The 14,109-nt window shown below is 38.8% G+C and overlaps 1 protein-coding gene across 1 annotated transcript; it reads right to left on the bottom strand.

Moving 5' to 3' along the window:
* Positions 1-219: 219 nt before the first annotated feature.
* On the bottom strand, positions 220-12,632 carry LOC140151797 (cAMP-regulated D2 protein-like). The gene is made up of 4 exons (XM_072174134.1): positions 12,164-12,632; positions 6,918-7,107; positions 1,914-2,041; positions 220-1,329 (listed from the first exon to the last, which is right to left on the bottom strand). Exons 1-4 carry the CDS (start codon positions 12,521-12,523, stop codon positions 226-228), a joined length of 1,782 nt encoding a protein of 593 aa, XP_072030235.1. The 5' UTR covers positions 12,524-12,632; the 3' UTR covers positions 220-225.
* Between the last annotated feature and the right edge of the window lie 1,477 nt (positions 12,633-14,109).

The raw sequence follows: 14,109 nt of genomic DNA, 5'->3' as shown, positions 1-14,109 counted from the left end.
AACAAATGAATGACCCTTCGGAATAATAACCTTTTGGAGTAAAGATACGTGGGGGAATAAAGACCTTTCGGAGAAATGACCGTTTGGATCAAAGACCGTTCGGAATAATCATTCGGAACAAAAACACTTTGGAATACATGTACCCTGTAAAACGACTCGACGTTGACAATTGCCTTGCTTTGAAGAAAAAGTACGGTATTGCTATATATTACGCCCATTTTCTGTTCATTTAGTTCTCAACTTTTCACACAATTCATTTTCATAAAGTTTGAGGGGCCCAACTGGTCCGTTATAACCCACCAAATCCAGTAAGTCGCACTCATTCTGTCTGAAATTACTAATGTCCTTATTCAAGGGTGTTTGGAAATATAAACTTGACCATCCAGTTTCATTCAAGTATCGATGCCAAAAGATATTTTTTGAATAGTTAATATCACTACCTGATTGATGTGTTACATCATTGGATTGCCACTCAAAATTATTTGGATCCCCAGAATGGACGAAATTAGCCCAATAAGACATCATGCTTTGCGCTAATCGACGTTCTGATGGACTGTAATTATAACCCGACAACGTCAATGAATACAGTGTAAAAAATAGGTCTGTATCGTGGCAGGTTACGCCAGGGGTTTCACAATATGGGGACGTAGTCCAAACACTTGTGTCGCTAAATGTATGATTGAGCACATAGTGATACACAGGTGAGTTCGAAAATGATTCAATGGACCGCGTCATGTTCCTTGAGGAACACACAAAAATGTAATCTGAACCTAATTCGATCAGAAGAGGGCGTATATCTGGATTCCAATACGTCCAGTATTCCCGTAAGACTGGTAAAGTAAAGCGTCCGAAATAAGCAGCCAAAATGGACAATACAGCAATCTGAGGCGGAGGAGTGGGAAATAAAGAGTGAATATAACCCGCTATTTCATTGGTTACATCACCAATAATTATCGGTTTGTGCTGGATATTTCCTTTGGCAATTTCAACAAGTGGGTGTTGTAATATTTCTATGCCATCGATTACTGGTCCCCATTGCTCAAACCAAAGTAAAGGATTTCGATCGTTGATGGGAGCTGAGCTACTTTTTTCCTGAGCCCAAATGATATTATCAACACTTTGATTCCGTAAACATACGATGTCGTTGATGGTACAGTTAAGGTAGGCCGAAAACTTAGTAGACAATTGAATAGCTTCAGATATGTTCGCAAGAGGTATAGTAATGGGGTTACTTTGTATGATGACTTGATGGAAAAATGTATCAGTGGCTGGATTGGTCATATGTAGAGTGATTGCCTGGGCACCCGCACTTTGGCCATTGAGTGTTACCTGAAAAAGTAATAGCAAGATTTAAAAACACGTACCATATAACACATAACATAATACATATACATCTGTATTTCATACTAGGAAGCAACGCGACATCTTGAGCAACATGTTTTGCCGAATATAATTATATAGGCCTAGGTCGAATTTAGTAGACTCAAATTAAAATAATTAGGGTATAGGCCTATGGTTGTATGGAAGGGCATAGCTGGGGGCTTGTTTTCATATCAAAAGGGACTACAAAGCAGTCTACTATAACATCTACAGATTAAATGAATGACGAGAGTGTCTTCGGAGTGGGTATCAAAATTCGAAAAAAAAAAAGAAAAAGAAAAAAAACAACCTAATAATAGAGGGATGATCACAAACAGATTCAGCAAAGGTAACTCCTCTAAATTTCTTGCTTGCTTTACATTGTAAAATTACTAAATTATTTGTAAGTAGCCCTACTCCCACTCCATGGCTCAAAACTCAATGTAGGCTATACTTTTAATTGCCTGATAATGACGTGCGTCTTGACGTCTATGGCTCCTGAAGAACAGCATTATAGGAAACATTATGATTAACATTTTAAGACTGAACCTTACCCTTTCAGGGTTGCCTCCAAAATTCCTAATATTTTCCTGAACAAATTTCATAGCCGCACGTTGATCCATCAATCCGTAATTTCCAGTAGAACCATCCTCGCCTTCCGTTTTCAGCCATCCCAGAGTACCTAATTACGTAATAAAACATTGCAACAGTTCTCGATAGGCAATTGAAAAATGCTCCAATTTTGATCATTATTATGTTTTGATGAATCCAAGTGCTTGTGAAAATATTGGATCCAATACATAATAATGATAAAATTGGATGCTTTACGCCTAATACCGGGTGTCCCCCAAAAAGGTTACATGTAGATTTTTGAAAAGAATTTAAGTTAATGTTAACAAATATAAATATCCTTTTCATGATATAATCCATGTATCCTCTACTAGTACCCCTGTGAATGTCAAGTTCACAACCTACGTACTTAGCCCGCACTCCAGGTATTCCTGACCAAGCTCTTTACGTGACATAATGCAACACGAGGTTCAGTTAACATCACCGTCACAACCACCGTGCATTTGGCGGGGTACTTGAGTAGGCCCAGCCATAGCATGGCAGATGCAGTATTTTATTTTAATAAACAAAGAATAAATCTTGTTCAGTTTTATTTCAAGAGTTCTGTCAGAAATGTAAAAACAAACATCAGCGATTTCATGTCAACAAAAACCAAACAAGGCCTAAATGCAAAAGATTGTTATTAATTTCACTATGTTGATGACAGGAGATACAGCGTGCAGAACTGCTTTCACTAAAAACATGTTCTTCTCTAATGACCATCTATTTTGTTACCACCAAGAGTCAAGAAGCTCTAAAATTGATTTATTTTCAGTGTACAATATTTAATATATCAATATGTTTCTTCTGTGCAATAAGTTCAACAATGAAAAATAAGAGAAACATAAAAAGTAATGAAGAAAAAATCTGATAACAAAGTTGCTTTTGTTCAACTTTCGTGTGCGATATTTTGATTGTTAGCCACTCTCGACACCCCTGTCATCTTGCGCTCATAAGTTAAGTTGCTTTTAAGATACAGAATTGAAACTCAGCAAACAGTTACAACAAGGATGAATAAATAATATCTGAAAAAATGACATTGTTTTGTTGTACAATCACAAAATGCGATTCATTTTCTACATTATTATTATTACAGGACATTTCTATAGCGCTCTACAGATAACACAGCGCTTTTGCTCCAACACAAAATACACAAGAAAAAAAACAATATAAAAACAACAAGAAGAAATTACTGATTTGGAAAAAGATACGTCTTCAGAAGACGTTTAAAAGCAGCCACAGATTCCGCTTCTCTGACATAAACAGGGAGCTTGTTCCAGTGCTGGGGCCCGAAAACGGTGAAACAGCAATCCCCGGCTCTTTTACTGGAGCGAACTGTATAGAGCCTTGTTTTGTCAGATGATGAGCGAAGCCTGCGACTGCTTCTAGATGAATCAGGATGATTATAAAACGTGACAAGATCTTGTAGATATGCCGGAGCAGTACCTGATATGCAGTTGTATATGTGCAACATGATTTTGAAATTAATTCTTTCTTTCACCGGGAGCCAATGGAGGGTATTCAACAAATCGGCAGAGCACCTGTCTCGTCCACATGCGAAGATCAGCCTGGCTACCTTATTTTGGAGACGCTGCAGCCGTTTTAGGTCCATTTCACGGGCACCATACATGAGGGAGTTGGCATAGTCTATGCGAGACAAGACAAGTGCTCTGACGGCATGATGACACGCGTCCTGACTGAGAAACCGTCGTATCCGCCATAAGTTACGGATGTGAAAGTTGAGGGTTTTACAAAGATTGCTAATATGAGAAGACATATTAAGAGCTCCATCAAAACAACACCTAAGTTCTTAACATTGGCAGATGGTTTGATTGAGTGGTTACCCAAGCTCAGCTCAATGACGGGAAGCTTATTGAGAGCTCTATTGGTGGCAATGATGAAAAATTCGGTTTTGTCCTGATTGAGCTGCAGCTTGTTATTAACCATCCAAGAGTTAATATCAGAAATACAAGCAGACATGTTATTGAGCACACGCTCACGGTCACCACTGACTTTGGGTTCAAAGGCAGCATAAAGCTGTATATCGTCAGCATAACAATGAAAGCATATGTTTTAACGACGAATGATTTCACCAACGGGAACGGTATACATGATGAAACACTGAGGGCCAATGATGGAACCCTGGGGTAATGAGTAAGTGAGCGTATGCTCACTAGACATGTCGTTGTTAATTACCACTCTGACGTTACGTTGATTAAAATATGACCTATACCAGGAATGGACTGTGCCATCGATATTGAAATCTGATTTGAGTCTATTCAACAGGATATGGTGATCCACCGTGTCAAAGGCTGCTGACATGTCAAGCAGCACCAGGAAGACAACTTTACCATGGTCCACGTACTGGAGGATGTCGTTTTTTACCTTTAACAGGGCGGTTTCAGTACTGTGAGACCTCTTATAGGAGGATTGGTTCACTTCACCCAGGTTGTAGTTGTCAACATGTGTGACTACTTGACATGACGCAGCCTTTTCAATAACCTTACACATGAATTTCATGTTGGCCACTGGCCTATAGTTCTTTAGGATATTGTTGTCAAGATTTGATTTCTTGATCACTGGAGTGATAATAGACTCTTTGAGTGCATTTGGAAAAATACCAGATATTAACGAACTGGTGACAATTTTAGTGAAAATCTGCAACGAGATCGGAAGATTATCCTTTACAAGCCACGTCGGCAGAGTATCTAAGTTACATGTTTTACTAGGAAACCTTTTATGATCTTCTCAATATCTGTCTCAGATAGCGGAGTGAATGTGTTTAAGCAACAGTTAATGTTAGCATCAAGATTACAGGCATGACAGGGTTCTATAGAGTCAGAATTCGCAATACTATCATCATTAACATTGGCCCTGATCTTCTCAACTTTTTCGATAAAAAAGGAGAGAAACTTGTTGGCAAGAGCTTGATCAGGACAATCAAAAACAGGTAGTATTTTTTGAGATTTGTTAAGCAACCCATTAATTGTAGCATACATATCTTTAACATTTGATTCAGCGAACTTATTGGAGAAATACTCAATTTTAGAGTCAGTGATAAGTTTAATGACTTGATTCTTTTGAGCGACAAATTCTTCATTATCTTCCTCAGATTGACTCTTTCGCCACTTTCGTTCCAGTCGTCTTCTGATGCGCCGAGCTAGATGGATGTCTTCGTTGTACCACGGTAGTCTGTGTCTTATAATACGCTCCCTGGTGGTAATAGGGCAGACTTCATCAAGCACAGACTTTGTTAAGGACTCATACGCATCAGTAAGGACATTTGGATCCTCACAGTCAAGAGGGAACTCAGACATGCGCTTTTGCAAAAGTTCGGTAAACTGCTCAGGTTTCATTTTACCAAATTGGCGAGAGCGAATAACCGATTTTACAGGTGGAGGTTTTGCATGGTTGATGGAACAAGTAATAATGCGATGATCTGAGTAAAATGGTGGAAGAACAGCATGTCTCTGGATGATATTATCATTTTCATTAGTGATTAACAAATCAAGGGTGTGCCCTTTTGTGAGTAACTTCAGTGATTAATTGACGAAAACCATTGCTGGACAGAATATCATTGAATTTTCGTGTCTCTGGTTTATGCGGTTCATCAACGTGAATATTGTAATCGCCCACAAGGACAACTTCAGTAGGTATAACAGACAATTCCTCAAGGAAAACTTCAAAATCTTCCAGGAATTCAGATCTCTTTAGTCCGTTTACTTTTGATGGTGGGGGGTGATAGACCACAACAAACTGAACATAGTTTTTAAGAGTAGCGATACAATACTCAAAGTTAACTGTAGTGAAACTAGAAGGTGTAATACTAAGTTCAATGTTCTCCTTATATACAGTACCGATCCCTCCTCCACCATCCCTTTTGGGTCTAGGAAGGCTTAGGAACTTATAGCCAGGAGGGTACATTGTCCAAGAATCACCGTCTCATCAGGGGCAAGCTTAGTCTCAACAAGGAACATGATGTCAACATCATAGTCTATGATATGGTCAACCAGAATTACGTCTTTATTGCCAATGGAATTCGCATTCCAGCAGTGAACTGTGAGGGAGTTGTTACCTTTAATAGGGGTGAGGATATGGCAGAGTTATTGTGAGAATGAAATTGCTGGTTACTCGAGTTTTCATTATTGATACTAGAAGACGAGTGATTTTTCTTAATCATGTGAGATCCGGCTCTACGGCCTCTACGACGACGATCAATACCAAGAGATTTGATTGTGTTGAAAGTATCCTCATTGAGATGTAACTTCTTGTCACGTAAAGCCAATAGATGTAACCTTTTTAATACCAAGAGATTTGATTGTGTTGAAAGTATCCTCATTGAGATGTAACTTCTTGTCACGTAAAGCCAATACATGTAACCTTTTTATGGGACACCTTGTATTTATTGGTCTCGCTATGAGTTGTATATTGGACTCGACTACGCCTCGTCCAATATTTTAAAACTCATGGGCTCAATCAATCCAATATTATATCAAACTTATCTCAAATTGATCCATTGGCAAAAATGAATCAAATTGAGATAAGTTGTATAGTTTTGGATGCTTTGTTACATACTAGTAGATAACGTCAAAAATATAGGTCAAGGTCAACAGGTTTTAATGGATTTTGATCTTTTTTGCTGTGTTACCAAGGTAACAAACCATCTGACATATGGCAAACTATTGTTTTTTAAATGTTGTTTGAAAGTGGAGTAATCTGCATGAGACCTTTTCCCCTGAAACTCAAGAACTCTACATCGGAGATATGTCAAACTACACTTTTTCATAATGTTTATGACAAGAGAAATACATTGGATATGGTGTTTATTAAGATTTGACCAACTTTGAAATTTCACCAGCTGCAGCTGCATAAGCGGCCATTTTGGATTTATGCAAATTAGGCACTGTGTGATAAACTGGGTTTATTGTTATTACTTCGATATTACTTACCTAATCTGTAATTAAAGTTAACAAAAATGACGTTACTCATTTCTGTGACATATCTGCCGTCAAATAGCGGTGCAGAAGCACTCCATGTATTATATGAACCACCGTGAATGAATAAAATAACCGGGAGATTTGAAGATGGATTGGCATCACGTGGAGACCATATGTTAAGATACAGGCAGTCTTCATCGACCTGAAAAAGTATGATAAAACAGTATGATAAACTGGGTTCAAAAAGAAACTTTTTTCACATGGTCATATCTTGAAAATCTGTCCATCAAAATGAACCAAAATTATACACAATTATTGACATTTCACCACTACAATAGTGGCTTCATCAGACTGGCAACTCACCACATATGACTGTGTCCTTTTATGGATAACAGGAGGCACCGTAGAGGGCGTGATGAGTTGGTCAAAGATGTCACCCTGAAAGATGTTGTTGAGTGCGTAGGCCCCCTCGTCCTTGTTTAGAGTGTCATGTCCTTTTCTGCGAAATGGCTTCTTTGAGCCACCTGGTAGTCTTATCAGCTTCACGATTAATATCTTTGGATTCCTCCCAATTGATTGAGTGATTTGTAGAGGCCACATGATCAGTAATGGCGGATTTGTGAATGTCTGTGGCAGAAGATTTGCGATTTGTACGTGTAAATGGTTTGGATTAAAAAATTCAACCTCTTTTTGGTGCTCTTTAAGTCGGGTACCGAAGGGACGGGCAGTTTCACCAATATAGGAACTGGAGCAGTCACCGCAGGGATCTCGTAAATGGCCTCCGTTTTTTGTTGAGGGAGAAGTTTGTCCTTAGGGTGGACGAGCATACTGCGAATGGTACGACGTGGCTAGATGGCAGTAGAGAACCCATGTTTTTAACCACACGGGAGACTCGCTCAATAACGCCCTCTATGTAGGGGACCACGACCATGCCTTTGGTTTTCTCACTGTCATCTTTTCACTAAATTTTGTTTTAGGAGTGGATCTGTCTTTTTGGACATTCTTAATATGAAACTCTGGATAGCCGCAAGTTGTCAATACTTCGCGAATTTGTTTTCCTCTGTTTGTCCGCTTCCTCTGTTACCAACGCGTCACTCCTGTCTAACAGCATTATAACAACTCGCAGCTTTTGATGTAAGGGGTGGTGGGAGGAGAAGTGAAGATATTGGTCAGTGTGCGTTTTCTTACAGTAGATGCAGAGTTTCCCTGATCCATCCGGTTTTCTGGTAATTAGGGTGTCGAGGAAGGGAATCGAACCTTCTTGTTCTTGCTCGTATCACGCCCTCTAGGACCGCCTGTTACACTCTAAATTACAAGGATTTAAAAATAAATCCTTAAGACTGTAGTTAGGGACCAATCAATTTTAGATTTAAAATTAATCTTATAGATTTGAATTTTAAATCTTAAAGATTTAATTTTAAATCTTAAAGATTTAATTTTAAATCTAGCACTTGATTGGTCCCTAATCACAGTCCCTTGGGATTTATTTTAAATCCTTGAAATTTAGAGTGTACCCATAAAAGGAAACAGTCAGATGTGACGAGTTGCCAGTCTGATGGAGTCACTAGTGTAGTGGTGAAACGTCACTAAAACGTGAGTTAAAAAACTTCGTTTTTTGTAGGAATTGTTCAAAATGACCAAATTTACAGTTAAAACCATCATTCCTAATGAACTTGTTCAAAGATTAGAAGAAGATCCTATCAGAAAAAACACCAGTATTATACTCAAAGTTACTCCCCTAGGACTGGGAATTTGACACGAACAGATGCTTTTGACCAGAAGGAGTATGAGGCAGCAAAGAAAGTCATCAATGAAGGAAAAAGTGCATGTGACGATCAAATCCCATCTGAAGTTCTAACGAGATGCAACCTGGATGATATCATACTTCATTTCTCTAAAGAGGCATTGCTACACGGCAGAAAGGAAACTCTAGTGGTCAATTTGCAATCTCATCCCAATTCCAAAAAACGGTTATCTCCGAGAGGGCAGGAACTACAGAGGCATCTCATTATCATCCATAGTGGCAAAGACATACAACAGACTACTCATCAACAGAATTCGTTGTTTCCTGGATCATGTACTAAGAATGAATCTAAATGGATTCCAACCTGGAAGGTAAACAGTGTCACAAATACTGGGGTTGAGAAGGATTATTGAAGCAATAAACAACAACAATCTGCAAGCTGGTGTTTATCGATTTTAAAAAGGCGTTTGACACCATCCACCGCGGGAACACGCTGGACATTCTAACAGCATAATTAGTACAAGAGAAACTCGTGGCGGCCATTGGAAACACCTAGATGACCGGAGAACACTGTTGTCCACGTTACTACACCAGATGGAATCACTGACGACTTCATAATTCAGGCTGGAGTAATTCAGGCCGGAGTAATTCAGGGGGACGCACTTGCTCCATTTCTATTCTTAATAGTTCTCGACAATGCTATCAGGAAAACACTAGACATGCTAGATGGGAATGAAGATCGTCTAGGGCTCACACTAAAAACCCTGAAAAGTAGGAGGACAGGCCCACAAACAATTACAGACCTCTACTTTGCTGATGACATAGCACTATTGGCCGACAGTCTCAAAGATGCCGAAGAGCTACTCCATCTTGTTGAAACTGAAGCACTTACAGTCGATCTTAGCATAAACCAAGGCAATGATTAATTTTGCAATATGGCCCCATTCCATCCCAATCCAAACACTTGATGACAGTGACCTTGAAATAGTTTACGACTTCAAATACATTGGGGCTTGGATTGGAAAAGGACTTTAATATCAGGAAAGCCCAAGTATGGAAAGTCTGCAACAGCATGAACAATATAGCCTGCCTAGATATCTAAAAATCTTTTTACTACTGTTGAATCAGTCCTGATGCATGGTGCAGAAACCTGTACAATTACATCAAAGTTTAGGAAGGTGCTTGATGGTTGACAGAGTTTTGGAATTAAATCTAATACTGGAACTTACTTTTTGCAACTATTGCGACGTTGCGTCTGGAACCACCAGACTTCATCAGGCAACTGACCCGTTGGACTGGTCACGTGATAGACGGCTAGGTATCGACCCGATCCCATGCATGAGATAAGTTAAAGCGTAGTCCCCCTTTCTTGTTCAGTGATAGTTGCTCAATGCGTTCCCAAATGGCTTCTTTTATGCCTCTCCTATGCCATTGTTCCTCCTTATCAAGAATAACGACTTCCTCGTTCTTAATTGAGTCTCCAGTGTCCTTTAAATGGAGATAAACAGAGGAAGTTGTTATTCTTGATAAGGAGGAGCAATGGCATAGGAGAGGCATAAAAGAAGCTATTTGGGAACGCATTGAGCAACCATCACTGAACAAGAAAGGGGGACTCCGCTTTAACTTATCTCATGCATGGGACCGGGCCATCGGGTCGATACCTAGCCGTCTACCACGTGACCAGTCCAACGGGTCAGTTGCCTGATGAAGTCTGGTGGTTCCAGACGCAACGTCGCAATAGTTGCAAAAAGTAAGTTCCAGTATTAGATTTAATTCCAAAACTCTGTTTGAAACTACTGGATGACTAAGAACATTCACTCATGTGCTTGATGGTTGCTACACAAGGCTACTGAGAAAACACTCAATGTTACCTGGCAGTCACACGCCACCAATAAGGAGCTCTACTGCAATCTATCCCTAATTTCCGAAAGACTGAAACACTGTTCAAGAGGTAGCTTCCAGAGTTTTGATGTGGCAGCCTATACATGGTTATGTGGGGACAACCACGGGAGAACTGCATTAAGCAACTAAACGAGGATACTGGGACAGAGAGACAAGACATTAGGAATTACATTCAGAACAGAGTCGTTTGGAGAGCCATCAGCGGAGTCCGAGTAGACAAGTCGACCTAAGCGAGGACAAAACAGTAAAAGAGTTCCACTGAAGGACAACATTGGCAGTTAAAAAAAAGACGAACAACCCCTCACCCACCGTAGGTCTACATATTAAAACAAATTCGTCCTGTAGAATTACTTTTTACCCTCGTAAGACTACACAGTAAAAGAGAAAAACCAATGGACTTCACAGATAGTAAAAGTTCCCAGTACTACTTTTAAATTAGGATCCCCAAAGAGGATATTCACCTTGAGCAGTAGCTTACGATAAACATTGATTTAATCTTTCACATTGAGTGGTTAATGAGATGCATGCAGATACATTTTTATATATGAGGGAGTGCCTAACCTGCTATAATGTATGCTAAATGACCGGATATATAAGCATTGACAGAGGATCTGTAGCAGGAAGTCTTATGTCAAACAACGTCACCATTTAAACACTGTTCTTTTTAATCAGGTAATTTGTACGCACCTATTAATAACTTACAAAGTTTGGTGAATTTGTATAATGCTAACTTTCGGTCTATATTATCTGTTACTTTCCTATTCGGCGAGGATGACATTTTTGACATCCTTGTCTGTTTACGAACAGGTAGACAAAAGACCTGTCGAAACTCAAAACTATTCCGGTTGTCCAAACACTCAAGTATCAGAAGGATGGTCCACAATAAAGTGATTCACACAGCATGAATATGGGATTAAAGTCGTGTTCACCTGGTCGGAGATAAGTGGCTTATTACCGGTCATAAGTGACTTATTACCGGTCATAAGTGACTTATGTCCGACCGTGTGAACACGACTTAAAAGCCGGGGAGTGGGACCAATGCCATCAAGATTTCGAAAGCAAACAGATTAGACCCGGAACACGATCATGTCAGTAAATTAATATTGTGTTTCAGATTAACATTGTGTTATGGAACTGATTATTCGGACTATCAATAGTATCGACTCTCTCCATTTTTTGCATTTGGAGCAGATGCAGTGAATGACCAAGACCTCATAGCCTAGTTCGAATAATCAGTCCCGCAGTCTACCATCTTGGAAATAAGTTTTGGAACGCTTGCGTGTAAATAACAGAAAACTTTCACCCCTTCCCCATGCAATGTTGAGAAATGCCAATGTCTTCAGCGGTTTCCCAATATGTCCAACATTGATTGATGGGGAGGGGGGAAGGGTAAATCTTTGTTGTGGATGTCCTGTCTGTTTGTTCCCCTGCATGATCATAAGAAATTCTGCACGGAATTTACGGTAGAGTGTGCCAAGCATTCCAAGTACTTTTTTTCCAAGATTGTAGGTAACGCCTGGCTGGTCGTATACCTTACTCTGCATGGGCATCATGGAAACGAAGTGTTTCAATACTGTATGATTTACGCGCAAAAAGAAATATTCCGACTTACCTGTCGTGGACAGAACATCTCTGGAGTCGCGTCAAAACAATTTTGAGGGCACCCTGGAGAAACTTGTAAAGCCTCTAATAAGTCAGGGGCCCAAGGTGTCGGTTCAACTGGTGGGTACCATCGCAATTCCCCCACTGGTGGCTTAGCGTATGGTATGCCTAAATATGCCTGCACTCCTTCTGAGAGAAGCAGTCCTAGCACGGGACCGTATACTGTATCCACAACAAGCGGATGGGTCTCAGCCCCGGTCTCAGCCCAGTTGATATCATTTTTGTCCAGCGGATGTCCAACAACAATAAGGAGTATAAAAACACTCGCTGTCACACAAGATATCAGCGGAATACATGTTAAGAATAACATTTTTATTCATAACATCGGATCGCAATGTGCTCCGCAAAGATTTCATTTAGTTGTTTTCGGTATCTGATGCATTTAAATATTTGTTCCAACCACAGAGTACACTATTCACGTGGTTTCTTTTCCAACGCAAAAAGATTACGAATTTTGATGATTTGCAAGTGAAGAGTGTCCACACTAGTATCAGATCAGTCGACTGCAGACCTCATATCGACTGTTTACGTAACTGTTATGAATAATTTATTAGTTTTTCAATGCAATCGCCTCGACCCATTAGTACATATTATCTGTATTATCAAAGTACTTGAAATAGCAATCCGGCGAGTTAAATGAACTACGCCCTAATACCGATGGAGTTTCAATGGCGTTTCTTCTCTCCATACACAGATGAACAAATACAATAGAAGAAGGTCAACACATATGACCTGCTTTAGTGACATGTTATATGAGTGGTACAAAAAGCTCAATATATCGAAAAGATAAGTATTCGTTTGTGCATATGGACTGCAAAATATAAGTCATTATAATTTAAACAAGAAGTGGGATTTTGACATATGGTAAAAACATGGTATAAAACGACTAATTATTCTGCCGTCCTGGCTTCAGGCCAATGGTTCATTATAATTTATATCCCGTATGTTTCTTTTAATTCATTAATATTCTAGACCAATATTGTTACCCATGTACACAAGCGGATCTGGGTTTTTTTTTTTTTTTGCATTTTCATTTCATTTTAAATAACAAATTCTGGTTTTCCGCGTGGCCGCCAATTTAATGCTTTTAAAAGGTATTTCTAGTATAATGGCACTCCATACACGAATGAACAAACACAATGGAGGGGTCATTTTGCCATGTTTTAGGAGGAGTGTCACCCGCCTGGTTCCAACTCAGACACCTCATGCATAATAATATTGTAGGATTGTAAGCCCATGAAAACTAGCACTACAGCCCTGTTATATTGATTTTTCAATACCTATTTTAATACATCCAAAGAAATTAATGAGGTGTCACTGGAGCTGAAAAAGATAATAGCAGTAAGGTCTAAGAAAAAATTGTTTGATTGCGTAACCCGACCGACCTTAAAAGTAGGCCTGACCCAGACTTTTGTTTGGCAAATAAATAAATAAATAAATAAATAAATAAATAAATAAATAAATAAATAAATAAATAAATAAATAAATAAATAAATAAATAAATAAATAAATAAATAAATAAATAAATAAATAAATAAATAAATAAATAAATAAATAAATAAATAAATAAATTAATTAATTAATAAATATAAATAAATTAATTTAAAAAAAATCCCGACCTACCTACCGTAATTTTTTATGTTACGCCAATCAAACAATTTTTTAAGGGTAGACGAGGTATTGTTGGTCGAAGCAACCAAAAAAATCGATTTTTATTATCTAGATCAATATATTATTGAAAATTAACACCTTGATGTTTTGAAAAAGTTCATTCTACAAATCGTTTATTTTGCAAACTTGCTTAATTTATTGTTGTTAATGAGTTATGTACGTTTTACAAAAGTGCTGTTGTTTCAGCCCTCTTTAGAACGTAACTCAAGAACCGCAGCACCTATA

Source organism: Amphiura filiformis, chromosome 5 (assembly GCF_039555335.1).
Source record: "Amphiura filiformis chromosome 5, Afil_fr2py, whole genome shotgun sequence".
Taxonomy (NCBI): domain Eukaryota; kingdom Metazoa; phylum Echinodermata; class Ophiuroidea; order Amphilepidida; family Amphiuridae; genus Amphiura; species Amphiura filiformis.
The sequence above is the reverse complement of the archived record's forward strand: the minus strand, read 5'-3'. Positions and strand labels throughout refer to the sequence as shown.

What these genes read in the sequence shown, in the direction of transcription:
- LOC140151797 (XM_072174134.1), bottom strand. Translation starts at nt 12,523, where the DNA reads ATGTTATTCTTAACATGTATTCCGCTGATATCTTGTGTGACAGCGAGT. An exon ending in AGATGTTCTGTCCACGACAG is followed by an intron (nt 7,108 to 12,163) that starts GTAAGTCGGAAT and finishes ATACTTTTTCAG; the next exon opens with GTCGATGAAGACTGCCTGTA. An exon ending in TTGGAGGCAACCCTGAAAGG is followed by an intron (nt 1,330 to 1,913) that starts GTAAGGTTCAGT and finishes TTACTTTTTCAG; the next exon opens with GTAACACTCAATGGCCAAAG.